The following is a 15,483-nucleotide window of genomic DNA, read 5'->3' as shown; positions in this document are numbered from 1 at the left end:
AAGAAAAATCAGTAAAATGTTGCAGAAGTGGAACAGAGGTACCTGGTGCCTGAATTTGTAATCTGAGTGTTGCATTTCTTTAATGGACAGATCGTGTAGTACTTTTGTAAAAGGCTGCCCAAAAATAAATGGCCCATGTATCTTGAAACTTCCTTCATATAATTAGAAGTGTGATGGATGATAAAAACCCTTACAGAAAGGTACGTGTGGTATTTACTAAATCACACCTGTCTTATATGAAAAATGTGCATGGAGTGTGAATAGAGTACATTTTGCTTGCTTGCTTTTGCTCGCTTCACCAAAAACCAATGCATGAGTAATAAAAAAGTTTTTGAAATGCTGTAATAAAATGTCATTGATATCTCTGGTGGCTCCACTCTCCAGTGACAGTCAACACTGTTTCATGTCCTGGAATATTACAAGTGAAAAAAGGCCAAACCCCAAACACATCTCCTAACAGCTCCTTACACACCTAATCAAGCATGCTTAGCTTCGGGCTTAGAGGCCTGGATAGTGCTTTTATCTTGACTCAGTGTGTGTGTGACTTTCTATATATGTGTGTGTTGTGAGGAAGGCAGAGCGTCTGATAAATGGCTTTCATTTGGGCCAGGAGAACTCTTTACTAACACCTGCTTTATCTTCACTGCTCAGGAGGGAAAGTATGTGTATATGTGTGTGCACATGCATGCATGTGTGTGCGTATATGTGTGTGTGTGTGTGTGTGTGTGTGTGTGTGTGTGTGTGTGTGTGTGGGGAAGAGAGAGAGGGAAGGGAAAAAAGGGAAGGATAAAAAACCAGATAGCTAATCTAGAACTTCACCCTGACAGCAGTAAAAATGAGGGCAGCTGAGGACGGAGATTTGAAATATATTGGGGTTCAAATATATAGGGATTTAAATATATTAAGATTTATTCTTATCTCAACCAAGGACTACCAGGCAGCAAATGCATTTACCATCATGACCAACTGGGAAGAAGAAGTTACAAGACAATGTCTACGTGCAAGGAAGTTCAGTTTTAATCGCACTGAGTTCAGTCAATTTAGCCGAGGCTTTCACTTTAATTCAGTGTAATCCAGGATTGTGGTTCATGGATTTAATCAGGGAACTATTTCTCTTCGTGTGAGATAAGATGACGTTTGTGCCAAAAAACACAAGCACGGATGTTATTATACCCAGATATAAAAAGGCACTATCACTGGACTGGGCATTAGCACAATTAGATACTTTTGCGATTCTTTCATTTTTGTACTCAATTAATTATGATGACAGCTCAGTGATACATTTTCATCTCCTAATCCCTACATATACAGTACACTCAAAATACTTATGTTTTGCATTGCACATAAAACCACATTATGCACACACACATCTGACATCGTGCCTATAAACCCAAGGCTATCCTCAGTAGACACTTAGGATCATTCTGATCCACTTCAGGTCATTCACTCTAAGATTATGCATTTATTTAAAATGGCATCCACCAAAACCACTGACTGCCCCCTGGGCTCTCTTCAGTGTGTGTGCGGTTAAGTGTCCCACCCACAGGAAGTGACAAGGATCTTTAGGGAGAGGAAAGGGCATAAATTAAGTTAAAAAAGAGAGAAGGAGAGAGAGAGAAAGAGAGAGAGAGAGAGAGAGAGAGGGGGAGAGCATGAACGTGACAGTGACAAATGACAGCAGGAGAGGAGACAATCACAAGTGGAGATAGGTGGAGAGAGACACAGTAACACACACACACTCGCGCACACACACACAAGTGGCCTTGTGGGAATTATGTGAATTAAACTAGGTTGGTGGTTGCAGTGATCAGCGGACCACACTGACAGTATGAATGGACTTAAATGCATTAAAACCCACATGGGAACTGCGATGGTTGAAGTGTTTGCTGAGGATAACTGAACAGTGAAAGACACAAACAAACACAAACGCATCAAACCCGCCTCGTCCCGTCCGTCCTATTACTCCCTTTCATTTTTGCTCTATTTTCGCGACCAGGTGTAGAAAGTTTTGTTATGAAAGGGGCGATTTTGCTCTTGAAAAAAAGGATGAGTGGGAATTAATTTTCCATGTTTTGTGCCGTGTGAATCATGCAAAAGCTGGTCACAAAACGAGAGCAGTGCAGCAGTACACCTTTAAGTCTACATCCTGTCTCTTCTCCGTCTCCCATGACTGTGTCTTCTAGCCTTTCCTTTTGGTGCAATCTCTCTCTCTTAAACACACACACACAGTTACTGAACACATTTGGTGTATGTGTGTGACTGTGTTGCATTGAGTTACATCAGAATCTGCAGTGACCATCAACTGCTACACACACATGTATCCACACACTGACATGTCTCAGTATCCTTGTGTTGATCCTCCGTTGCTTAACTTCAGTCTCTAATCAGGGCTCCCTCAACTGCCTTATGCATGACCCCGGTTTTGTGTGCCAGGATTCCTAATTACAGAGACGCAAAGTTTTTAAAGGGCAGATTCAAAAGTTCAAAATGTATTATGTAGAAGTGGCATTTTTAAAATAAATTCCTATATAAAACATGTATAGATAAGAATTTTTTGGTGACCCTCATGTCTGGCGAGTTCAAGGTTGAGAAACTCTCAGCTATACCTAAATGTCTAACCTCAAGCTTTTGGCCAGTGATACACTAAATAAATGACTGTTTCCCTGTTTGCAGGCTGTTGAACATTGCACTGTTTGTCAAAGTGAAATTATTGCTGCAGTTGTGGATTTTTTAAAACCATCTTGCGCTCACAAACCCAATGACAACATAACCTTGACACTGATAAAAGCAGACATGATATTCACTGTGATGGATGACCCATCTAAACCTAGTTTAACGTCTCTGCAAGGTGAATTTTATTTCGGAGTGAAATAAATGGAAACGGATGGCTGCCTGGTATAATACTTTAACCTTAAATTGAAGTCCTGACCTTAAAATAAACTGCTTTTATGTCTCCTGAATGGGGTTGGTTCCCTGCAACATGACTGAGGTTGTGGGTTTGTTTGAAGGATAAACACACATGTGTATTAAGTCACACACTCAAACACACACACATACACAGAGTATGGACTGTTAAAACAGAAATAACTGCAATGTCATACAATCCACTGGGGCAGGTTTCAGCTACAATCTGTGGAGTAATCACCTGTGTAATTTAAACAGTGATTAGGAGATAAAGTGCCTTTCTGTACAAATAGTGCAGTGACGAAGCAAAAAAAAAAAAAAATGGCTGCCAAAGTGAAAAAGTGAGGAAGCACATGTTTCACTTGCTGACACCCACTTGCAGTGTGGACGTTGTCATTGAAATGGCTGGTTACTATTTTTTTTTTTGAGGCTGTCATGGAAGTTCACTGGTCTGCAACACTGCATGCTAATAATACACTCCAGTGTCATAACAGAGGGAAATTGTAATAGCTTAAAATGAACTAACAATGCGGATTTTAATAATGAATCAAAATATGCTCTGAAGCAGCACAGATCATTCTTAATGCACACAATGATCACGATGAGTGTTTGTCTTTGTGTGCCTTCATGTATGTGGACACTTGTGCTTCTATGAGCTTCAACACGTGCAGTGATGAATGTGCTCTCGGGAGTATGTATATGACTTAGAGAGCACACACATTTACATATTTGTGTGGGCGTATGGAAATAAATGTGCGTGTGTGCGGGTGCCTTTGTGTTCGTATTTCTGCATGCGTGAGGTGGAGATGGAGGTAGTGGTGTGTGTGTTTGTGGGAATAAGCAGGTGGCTGTGTGTGTGGGTGCACCTGGGAGCTGATGATTCTCTGGGAGGATCTCTCTATGTTGGCAGGCAGACCAAAGAATGCAGGTCTGTCATCCTCAGGGAGATTCTCTATTACGTTGCGGTAGTCCTGGGAAGACACACAGACAACTATGGGTCTCACACAGAGATGCTGAAGAGAAAGAGAATGTCAACATGGTGCCTATTTTCATCATGGCTCCAAGAGACAAGACAACATTTTAGCATTTCAGCAACATGTGCTACTCAGTTGGAAAAGTAACAACTTGTTAGATTGCTATGTGCAAGTATATGATAAATAATGGTGTACTCTCCTTAATTAGGTGTGTTTATATGGTTTGATGCAGCTTCTCTAATAATATCCATTTGGCACTTCCACTTACTACTGACCTTTAAATTGTACAGTATACAGTATACATCTCCACACTGACTTCTTTTGCATAGCAACAATGGTCTTTCAATGCTTCTGCAGTATACTTAATTATTGCAGTAGAACCTCTATCTTCTATCTAATGAACAGTTTTGGGCCTGTATGCCACGCATTTTTTGGTGTATACTAAGCTGTATCGACATAATGCAAAGCAATAGAAAGAACACAACCAACTGTGTAAACTTGAGGCTAACTAATTAGATGTATTTGTAGTGGCTACTTTATAAACCAACTTCAAATGAAGCTCGACACAGCATGGACTAATGAAACTTCAATACTGACCAAACCACAAATAGTAAATCACATCAGGGAAAAGCTTGGGAGCATTAATTCAGTAGCCTTTCTTGAACTGTTTATGCTTCTCTGCCAGTGCACCTGAGATCATTAGGAGGAGAAGACATTGCGTCTTAAGATTTAAAATACAGAAAAAAACATTGTGCTTCTTTTTTCTCTGGAGCAGGAATTAATTTCTTGAACATGCACCATGTGCCTATCCCTGCAACTGTGAATTAAAATGTGTGAATGCCAACACTGTGTCACCCTAACAACCTACCAATATGGAGCAAGAGTTTGGGAGGCTAATCTGAGGTGGAAAGAAGCGCGTTCCTCCTCTGCTCCTTCTCTGACCGGCTGAGAGGGCGGACGACAGGAGATGTGCGGAGAAGAACTGCTCCAGGTAGGAGCGTAAGATGCGGAGGTCAGAGGGGTTGTCGATGCGTCCACCATAGATGGCACTCTCCAACAGGCCGTGGACAAACTCCCATTGAAAAGTTTTCCCACCTTGAGAGATACCAAGACACAAAGACAGCTACAATCATGTGTAATAAATCCTCCCAGAATAAAAGAACACTATTGTGCACACACATACGCAGTACATGCTCTGTGCATACAGACAGACAGGGAGACACAACAAAGGGCAAATGCTCACGTTAGAAAAGCAAAGCTGAGCTTCCCAGTTCATGCCTCAAACCCACAGATTCCACTACTCTTAACCAGATGTTCTGCAGAGTGGAAGTCTCCACTGCATTGTAATGTTTGTTACCAGCACACCTACCTTCAAAAAGCCTGTCAATGATCTCAAAGCCAGCACGAAGGTCCGACAAAGAAAACTCATAGAACTTAGTCCAACCCTGGAAAAAGCACAGAGGATGAGAAGAACAAATATTTAGAATTTGTCAACCAAACAGGAAAAGGTGGCAATCAAAGTCCAGCATCACACATAATGTTTGAGGCTTGAAGGATCATCAATCCCACATATTCCCTTTTTTTCTTAATCGTCTAACAACCGTATGCAAATATAGTCTTAATTACCCTGACTGCCATATTTTTCTACAATAGATATGGAATACACTCACCTGAGAAAGTAAAGACAGCTGATATCTAATCAGTAAAGAGTGTGTTGCGCTTAAACTAATGTATCTTTCAATCTAATGTAATGTCTCTTTGGCTCTAATTTCCATGTTATCTATTCATCATGTGTATTAGCGATAGTTGAGTTGTTAAAATCAATCAACACATCTGCATGAATTTACTTGCCTCTGCATTGACCTGCTCAAATTGTACACAGCTGCACTTACTTGATGCACTTCAGAAACCCAGCGCAACAAAGGTTTTATAATAATACAGCTCTAATATGAATTGCCATAACAACCTGCTGAAGGGAAAACATTCAGTAGCTGTTAAATGAAGGCTACTACTGTTAGCCTACAATTCACTCTCTCAGCTTTTCTTGATCCAACCATCCGCTCACAAGCAAACCACTTTTTATCGTTAGTGACTAAATCAGAAAAATGAAAATGAGTGCACATGCTACAGTGAAAAGACAACACAGACAATACATATGCATCATTTCAGAGGAAAAAAGAAAGTGTTAAAACATAATTGAGTGTGAGGGCAGTCTCGGTTTGCGAGTATGTGTTCGTTGCACTTCACTGGCATTCAGTCAGCAGGTGTAATCTGCCCACTGAGGCTGTGGGTGGATGAGGTGAGGGGTGGAGGAAAACTGTAGGCATGTTCAGTAATTCTTTGAATGATTAAGTGTACGTTGTTTGTTCATTCTGGACTGTGCATGTTTCCACTGCATTTGATAAACGTGCTTACATGTGTATGAGTGAAACTGCACTCATGCATGTATGCACTTGTTTAATGTAATGGCTGCTTATTCAGTGAATGATTCACTGTATGGGTCTTACCGTATAAAGTTGACTGTGTATGTGTATGTGTGTGTGTGTACGTTTCTTGAACATATCCTTTCAATTATTTTGTGACAACATCAGAAAGTGTACTACTTAGCCGCGTGCTCACTAGTTATAATTGGCCACTCTACTTGTAGTCCTATAGCCATCAAACAAAAACCCTGATCTTTCTTGTGCTGTAGTGCTATGATCGCACACACGTACACACTATCGTTCCTCCATTTGTCTCTTTCTTTCTGCTTCTCTCTCAATGTCTATTTCTGTGTATTTAAATGAGACATTTTTACAGACATGTAGAAATGATAAAACGGTGAGGGAATAAATGAGAAAGGGGGGGGCAGTAGATGAAGCGAGAAGGGAGTAAGTGATGGTGGAGTGGACGAAAGGAGCTGTGACTGTTTCAATAATTGGGTGATCATGTTCTCAGATGAGGAACAACATTACCATCTCAAATGAAAACACTTACTAGAGATTCAATCATTGAATCTCTAGTAAAGCGTTTTTGTAAAGAGAGAGAGAGAGAGAGAGAGAGAGAGACAAGGCGACATTAGTCAAGGGAGAGGGAGCAGTAAAAAGAAAATGAGGGGAAAACAAGTAAGTAAGAGGAAAGTGAGAGAATCTAAGGAAGGAGGAACAGAGAGACAAGAAATTCAGACAATATGTGCTTTGCAATCAACTATAGGCCACACTACAGGGGAACGGTTAAGGGGTACTACTGAGACCAAGCCTGATGGAGTCGGAGAGAGACAGAGTGAAGAGAAACATGTGTGTGGCAGATTAAAACATGTTCTTTGCTCCAGCTCTCCCCAGAGCTTGGGTTTATTGAGAGTGTATCGATTTCATGTTGGTTAAGCAGACAAAAAGAGATACCTTCCTGGTGTAACTGCAGACATGTCATATTATTGGATTGGACAGACCACTCTGAGGCATCAAAGGGACAAATGAGTCCCAGTGCATGTTAAGACTCCTCGCGAGCTAACAAACTATAAAGGCAACTATTTAAATTTACAAGTAGAGACATGACATGGTAAACTGCAGAGAGTACCAAGTAATTACGGGCACAACCACGTCTTCTTTTCGCTTGTGTAAAAATGTCTCTGGATCTTCGTATTTCATTAGTTGGGACTCGCACTGCTCATTGTTTTCGATTTGTTATCTATTTTGTGCTGAATAAATAGTCTGCTTTTCTCTATAGGGATGCAAATGGTGTCACTCTTTACAGCCTGTTATGCGGAGATGATTTACCACCAGCACTGTAGTTCAAATGAGCAAATGCTGCGCTCAGCCTCAAAACATTTTGAGCTGATTGTGGCACACGTTAAACACACCATTTTGATTTATTTGGAGCTGTTGTGAAAACTGTTGGAGCTGAGTTACACTTCAGTGTAAAGAACAGAGTAATCACTAGCATCACATGCAGTGGGTCAATAACACGTGTCCTTTGAAATACCTGATCTGACAATGGCAAACCTTTTGGTCCACAAGCAGTGTGTCTGAAAAGTATCAGGTGGAGAGATTGCTCTCAAACCTCACCACTGTGTGTTGTGTGCATGTTGACCGGCAGGAAAGTTTACAGCAAACACTAAAATCCATGCACACACACACACACACTCACAGCCACACACATGTTAAAACACACAAAGACTCTGCTGGGTTTGCTATCAACGCTGGTCAGTGAGGACAAAGAGAACTGATCTCTGGGGTAATTTTTGTTCCCCTTTCTGTTGGTGCTCATGTATAGACTATGACTTATTTTGTCAGTGTAACTCCCTCCCTGTGGATATCAGGTCTGTATGGTTTGTGTATTTGTTTTTAATGACTAGAAATGGCTAGGAAATAAGCATAATAAATTATGTTCCTGTGACAACCAGTGTGAAGATAAGCGAAGATGAGGCTATATACCCTATGTGTGGGTATGCATATATACATATTTGAGCATTAAAGCACATTATTATTTGAAGTACTAAAGTTAAGTATTTACACGCTAATGCCAGTGGCATTCATAAAGAAAGCTTCTGCATCTGGGACTGGTACAACATTTGCACAACTGCTGTATTTTTCCTCTTTTAAATAGCTTTGTAGTGTTTCAGTTACCTGAAATGAAACTGTAGAGCTATGACCACTCGTCTGTGTCTGTGTCGGGGTGTTTGTGTGTTTTACCTGAGGTATGTACTTGCGTCTCTCTTGGCAGACTGCATGGAACCAAGCCAAACAGAATAGAGACTGGGCTCTGGCCAGGATGCCTCCTACACACAACAATCAACGTGTCAGAACCAAAATAACTTTAATAATCAATCAGAGTGTTTTATAAACCTTGAGGGCAGTTATTTATTTCTATTACCATTAATATTAATAGTTATAGGAGTAATATCATTATTATTAATCAAACAATATGCAACAGAGAGCACTGACAGGAGAATCAAGCATGCTGTATTCTGCTATAGATGGTTTAGACTGTTTTCACTGCTGTGCTGTTGTCCATTTGTAACTGTAACTCCTTTGTCCCAGAACATGAAACTTGCTGGGATTTCTTTATTCACAGGACTGTGAATCTGAGCTAATAACCCTACATCAATATCACTGTGAGTGATCACTGTAACACCTCATTTATGTTTAAAAACATAAATTTAAGTCTGAGAAGAGAAGAGAAGAGAAGAGAAGAGAAGAGAAGAGAAGAGAAGAGAAGAGAAGAGAAGAGAAGAGAAGAGAAGAGAAGAGGAGAGGGCACCTTTACTGATCTGCTCTGGAGTCCATGACTCATATGTTCTCAACAGATTCTTCTTCAAACCCGGAGGAGCCTGGAGATGGGAAAGGAAGGGAGGACAGACAGGCAAGGGACAAGGTAAAGTAGGACAGACGGGAAGAGGAAGACAGAGAGGATTTTATTACGATGGAATCTTCTGCAAAATCCAACAGAAGCTGTAAGGTCCAAACATACTGCTGTCACACAGGCACAGAAACATGGCAAGACATAGGGAGACATCATGATTGACAGACTTGTGTGCTGCATGGTAAGATGGTAAGGGACATGCTGGGCAGCACAACAAAGAAAACAAACAAGAAAAACAATAAAACATAGAGCTGGGATCTGAACCCAGGATTTCATGTTTACCAGACTAGAAACTGAAGGACCACAGCACATGTACCCTATACATTTGCATCACATCTACAAATGTAGAAACAAGTCAATATGCAGAGCAATTCAGTGAGCATTCAAGACCACTAATCACAATGAAATCTTGACATGGAGGTCCTGACACAGTTTCAGTGTGTTGATAGCATTTTAAAACGTAAAACCCAAATCCCTCTATGTTATAGCAATATGTGAGCTTGTTTAACTGTGAGCCTGGCAGATAAAATGTTGAGAATCGGATAGTTCTATCCAGACATCCACAAATGTAGGATTTCTAAATCCAGTTTATCAAATATGTGTGCCTGGCAAGAGCAAAAAGAAGCTGTGAAATGGAATTGGGGACGTGTGTCATGTTGAGTCTTCTCACAGTCTGTTTGGTGTTGTTGTGTTTTTGGCCTCAGTATGTCAGTGTGCAGGACCAAAAAACACTTGACCACACGTAAAAAGCCTTTCTGTCATTACAGGATTCTAATATTAATTTAACCGAGGAAAAAAACAAAAACTGGACGAGTCTGACAACATGGAAACACTAAACGAGCAAGGGGAAGAGAAAAAAGATCACATTAAGTCTAAGTCATTTGCAGCTCACCATCAGTGTCTCTGGAAAGTACAACAAGAGTACATTGAAACCAGTTCACACTGAACATTTGGTTCTTCCATCTGGAGGTTTAGATAATACACACTGCCAGTAATGCGTATGTACTAAATTTGCCAAAACTGGTAAAGTCACTACATATGTTAGCAGCTTCGGTAGATTAAATGTATTAGCAAGGTGCTGCGCTTACTTGTTTCCGCTGCAGCAGAACTGTATCCCTGCATGCATCACTGAAGATTCATACATTATCTCTACTTTTAAACACTAACAATTCAATTATCCTTTTTGTAATTTTGAGTAAATTGTGTATTTTACATTGTAAATGCATTTGTAGAATTTAAGATTTGCTCTATGAGAGGACGGTTTACACTTTAAGTCTAACGCACTGTGAACTGTGCAAATAAGGCATTGAATATATTTACCGACTGAAGCTGCAATATGAAACTGCAAAGGGGAGTTGAGCGTGGGGAAGGCATTTGGGGTTGGGTGGAGGATCTGTAGCAGCTATAGTTTTGACTGTAGTTTAGTAATTGTGCTGTTGCTACACTAGGTTGTACATACAGTAAGATGCTAATTGTGGTGTGTATGTCTGTGTGTAGTTGTGGTATGTATTGGCATGTACTGTAAGTTGACATTTATTCCTTTTATGCTGTTTATACTGTTATGCTGTTTATCATTATCTTGTAGGTGTGAGGTATTAGACACTGCAGTCCAGGAATAACACATTACAGTAACTTGGTTATCACTGGTGATGTGTTCAGCACATGTGTGCATACATATACAGTATGCCAATAAGTCTGTCTGAGACAGGGAAAAGACAGACACAGAGAGAGAGAGAGAGAGAGAGAGAGAGAGAGAGGCTGTTTGTGCAGCATGCTTGGCTGCTGAAGCAGCTAACCCCTTGAGCAGGACTCCAATCAGAAAGACACTGAAGCACGCATCACTAACACAAAAGCTGCAGGCTTCTGCCTCTCCTTACAAATGTACAGTATATGTGGCCACAATGCATATGTGGCCATTATACAGGGGATAAAAGACACACATAGTCATGAATACACATGGCATTTGAAAGTCCTTACACACCCTACACTCTAATGAGCATGCCATAACCCAGTGACATGGCCCACATTAATGAGCATTTGTACCCAGTGCGCCAACAAGAATGTGTGGCTGCGTGTTTGTGTGTAAACCTCATCCTGAGCAACTGCAGGAGTGCTAAGGTGCTAATGTTTCTAAACCTTTATGTTATTGGTGAATGTGTGAGTACCTCGTAAGTGATCTTGAGGCTGGACTGCAGCAGTATGGGAGGAAATCTGGGGTGAACTTCTGCTGTCAGCCAGAGACGAAAGCCTTCTTTGGGATGAAGCACATTTAGCTCCTGTGGAGGAGGAAGGGGTAATATGAGACCAGACTACTTTTGCAGTAGTATCAGGGAGTAGATATACTGTATTTCAAAACATAAAACTCACTCATTAGTTTGAACAGTGAGTGAAGACTTGAGCCTTTGATTGTACACATTGTCCATACATTTTATTATCATCAATATTCTAAACTTCTTATTATCTCATATCCACAACAGCAGACCCCAGCCTGCTGGGATGGATTTAAACACAGGAGCTTCTTGCTGTGAGGTTAAAGGGTTGACCAAAAAGTCTATACAAGAGTAGACCAAGAGTACTAACTCTTGGATATGTTCGACCTTTGTTTATACACTGTGATCCAATGAGAGCTGTGTATATAGGAAAATAAATGAAATACAGAATACTGAAAGGAAGGTAATGATTCTAGTATATATCTAGTAAATAGATAAAACACAGATTCTCCACAATGACAAACCATTCACTCTCTTGGTTTCTGTCTTTGCGCATCTCTTCTTTTCACCGTCTCCATCACTGTCCCTTCATCTCAAGTTCAAGCTCTCTTTCTCTCACTTCTCTTCTTACATTCCTCCCCCGTCTTTCTATCTTTCTCAAAGATTTGTGGTTAAAAATAGCATGCTGGCACCTCGGGGTCTTGTGTCATCTGATTTGGTACTCGCACACAAGCACGCATGCACGCACACACACACTCAATTGTAATCAATGTGTTTCTGCATCATTTGGAACCTAATTCACTCTCATGGAAGCACACATGATCACAGAAAATCAAAGAATACAGAAACTGACATCCCTCGAAGAAAACTCCTCTGTCTCTCATTGTCTATGCATGTGTGTATGCGTGTGTGTGTGCATGTGTCTGATGTGTTGTCAACCAGAATCCCACTGGAACAAATGATGGTATTGCGAGGGGATGCAAGACAGACACATTAACAAGGAAGAAGAATGGATGGATCGACACAGAGAAAGGAGGAGGAGGAGGACACACACACAGACAGAGAGAGTGAGAGCGAGGATTTTACTGTGAGCACATCAAAACCTGTCTTTGTTATTGTATTGTATATAATAAAGGTGGGCAGACAGGCTGTAGTTTAGATGCACACATAGATATTCAAACTCAACAGGCGTTTTTGGCACATGGAAATTTATATTTGCACACTAAAGATAAGAATCATAAGATAAAGTAACTCCAGATACAATCCTACCACCACGTTTGGACCGATGATAATGAATATCTGAAAGATATGACATACATCATTAATTATGCCATTGCTTATCACTGGCAGACAGACAGAAATCTAGATCAGTAGATAGATTGAGAGTTAGATCTATAAGTGGAAGGATGGAGAGAGTGATGTGAAAAATGAAAGAGAGAAAACAGTGCAAGTGGAAGAATGTGAGCAGACAGGGATGAGAGGACATCTGCACTGCCAACTTCAATTATGAACACTGACCGCTCTCCTTCTCCGCCTCTCCTCCCTTTTCTCTCCTCTCTCTAACTGACCAACTGGTTTAGAGAAGGAGGGAAGCACTGGAGAGACAGATGGTGAGAAGTAGCTGGAAAATTCAGACGCTGCATTGAGAAATACAGTAAGACAGAGCAGATGGACATGGCTGTAGAAACGGAGGCAGATACTAAAACAAAGTCCTCTTTTCCACAATATCCACGTCTGCTAAGGCTCAGTTCATCTCTCCCTACTTCCATCCTTCCACATTAACTGTGTCTTCACTCTTTCTTTGCTATGCTCCCTGTCTCCCTCGTTCCCCTTGTTGCATCAGTTTTTCATTTCAAGCTCGACTGCCGAGACCCCAACCTCATCGGCTGCTGTGCAAAGAGCCAGACAAAGAAACAGTGAGAGAAAGAGAGACAGACAGGCCGAAAGAGAGTTTGAGCTTTACAATATGGTGCGAGAAGATAGCCGGGATATCAAGGTGGAAACAAACAGAGGCAAACAGGGAGAAAAAGGCAAAATTAAATACTAGCACGAGGAGGGAAAAGAGAGCGCAAGAGGAGCGGGGAGGGACAAAAGCAGGAGAGGAGAGCTGTAATAATCTATGGTTTAAGTCACACTGGGAGCACAGACAACTCTGGACAGGAGGGATCTCTGGCTAACCCCAGGGCACACACTTTCACTCACACACACAGGTGAGGGCTGACACACACACACACAAACACAGATACAGACACACACACACACAAACACACACAGACACAAACCAATCACTGCCAGCAGCTGTGCCTTCCAGTGAGATATGACCTGCTACAGTGACACAGTACTAAACCGAACCCCAAGAAAAGCTCATGGACACAAATAAACACAAAGTTGAAGACATATCAGCCCACTTACGATTGGTAACACACGTTTCTTTTGCCTCTCAAAAATGTTGCAACGTGCTTTATGCCATGTGCACAAAATGACACTTATGTATTTCCAGTAATGCAATACAAAAATATACATACTTAATTCAGATAGCTAAAGATATACAACAGTGCTAGTCAACCCTGCATTTAGCCACATGTTCTCAAGCACGTCACACATTCTGTTCTCTCTTGACAAATACGTGAAATCATCCTTTCCTCACAATCTTGTCCAGATATGCCTGGAAATCCAGAATTCATTGTGTCCAAGAGAAACATTTGATCATGTGGTCTGTGTACATTAACTTTGCACCTTCATGAGGATAAGAATTCCTCTGTGGGGTTGATGAATGGAGAGTGAGAGTGACAGCACCTTGGGATGAGCTGCCATATATATCCATTGTGAAAGTTTGCCTTATCTGCCCCCTTCCCGCTTTCTCCTTTGCTTCTTCTTAGATGTAGATGGAGCAGAATGCAGCAAATCGTAGTCTGATACACCGTAATTTTGTGTTACCTAAATTTGTTTGACACTTTGGCTTTTGAGTGTAAAAGCAAGCATGATACAAACTCACATATAGTTTGCACATGTATGCCCACAGACAAAAACACACACACAAATAACGGTAACAAACGTGGGCCGACAGGTAGAGAGCAAAATGTGTATATGCAGGCAAAGGACAGAAGGTAATTTTTGATATGGAAATCTGGGCAGCTAGCAGAATGTGGGCTTGTGTTCCTGTATTCTTGTGATTGTGTATATGTAACAGTGTTTTATTATTATAGATACACACTGACAAAGCGGGGTGAAACAAGAAATTACATATACACTTTATGTACGTAACATCCTCCAAGCTCCCTGTTTCCACTGACCCCTGACCCAAACTCTGCCAGCCTGTCACTGTGGGCTTGAGATGTTCTGCAAATGTACTTGATTCACAAAACCCATTTCCTAGGCTTAACTTACAGCATTTATTCCACTGGACGTATCCCAATGGACTGTTTATTGGATCCTTTTCTTGGTTTTACATCGGGAGTCTAATCGTTGATTTATTATATTAGTTTTGCACATTGCTGAATCATTGCATCATGTATTGGAACTACATGATAAACATTTTCAGTGTATCTCTTGTAATTTGGCTTTTCCCAACCACAGCTCCTGATGCACAGCTGGTTTTGCACAAATATGACAGCAGCATAATATCATTTTACAGTAAACGTTTATACAGTATTTGTCAATGCAATGGCACTGTGGACAGACACATACAGAGTCCCTGTAGGGTAATGAGCTGATTTCAAGACTACAATCGAACACAATCCCTATCAACCAATAAGCCTTACCACACACTGTCATACACACAGAGTACCTACTTTTTCCAGGAGGGGTAGCCATGTAGTGACAAGGTGAAGGTTTTTCAGGCAAAGCCAGTCTCCATTTCGGGAACATTCTCTGAGCGCAGCTAAGGCCACATCAGCCTGTCCCTGACCCATAGAGATCTAGAGAGACAGAGAGAGTGGAGGAGGGTAGGAGGGGGCAAGAAACAGAAGCAGTGAGGTGGAAAATGTGATTCCACATTGTCATTTCTGAAAAGTTAGGGGAAGATAATCTGATTCAATATTTTAATTCATCTTTTT

General features: G+C 41.0%; 1 protein-coding gene across 1 annotated transcript in view; it reads right to left on the bottom strand.

Moving 5' to 3' along the window:
* The window catches only part of dync2h1 (dynein cytoplasmic 2 heavy chain 1), a 101,880-nt gene that overhangs the window by 12,079 nt on the left and 74,318 nt on the right, over positions 1 to 15,483 (bottom strand). Inside the window, exons 83-89 of the mRNA XM_070970225.1 lie at positions 15,220 to 15,345; positions 11,384 to 11,494; positions 9,117 to 9,186; positions 8,549 to 8,634; positions 5,248 to 5,323; positions 4,747 to 4,973; positions 3,771 to 3,875 (exon numbers count right to left, since the gene is read on the bottom strand). Coding sequence (XP_070826326.1) covers positions 3,771 to 3,875; positions 4,747 to 4,973; positions 5,248 to 5,323; positions 8,549 to 8,634; positions 9,117 to 9,186; positions 11,384 to 11,494; positions 15,220 to 15,345 — 801 coding nt within the window. The remainder of the gene's footprint in view (positions 1 to 3,770; positions 3,876 to 4,746; positions 4,974 to 5,247; positions 5,324 to 8,548; positions 8,635 to 9,116; positions 9,187 to 11,383; positions 11,495 to 15,219; positions 15,346 to 15,483) is intronic.

The sequence above is a fragment of the Chaetodon trifascialis genome, chromosome 9 (genome assembly GCF_039877785.1).
Source record: "Chaetodon trifascialis isolate fChaTrf1 chromosome 9, fChaTrf1.hap1, whole genome shotgun sequence".
NCBI classification, from domain to species: domain Eukaryota; kingdom Metazoa; phylum Chordata; class Actinopteri; order Chaetodontiformes; family Chaetodontidae; genus Chaetodon; species Chaetodon trifascialis.
The sequence above is the reverse complement of the archived record's forward strand: the minus strand, read 5'-3'. Positions and strand labels throughout refer to the sequence as shown.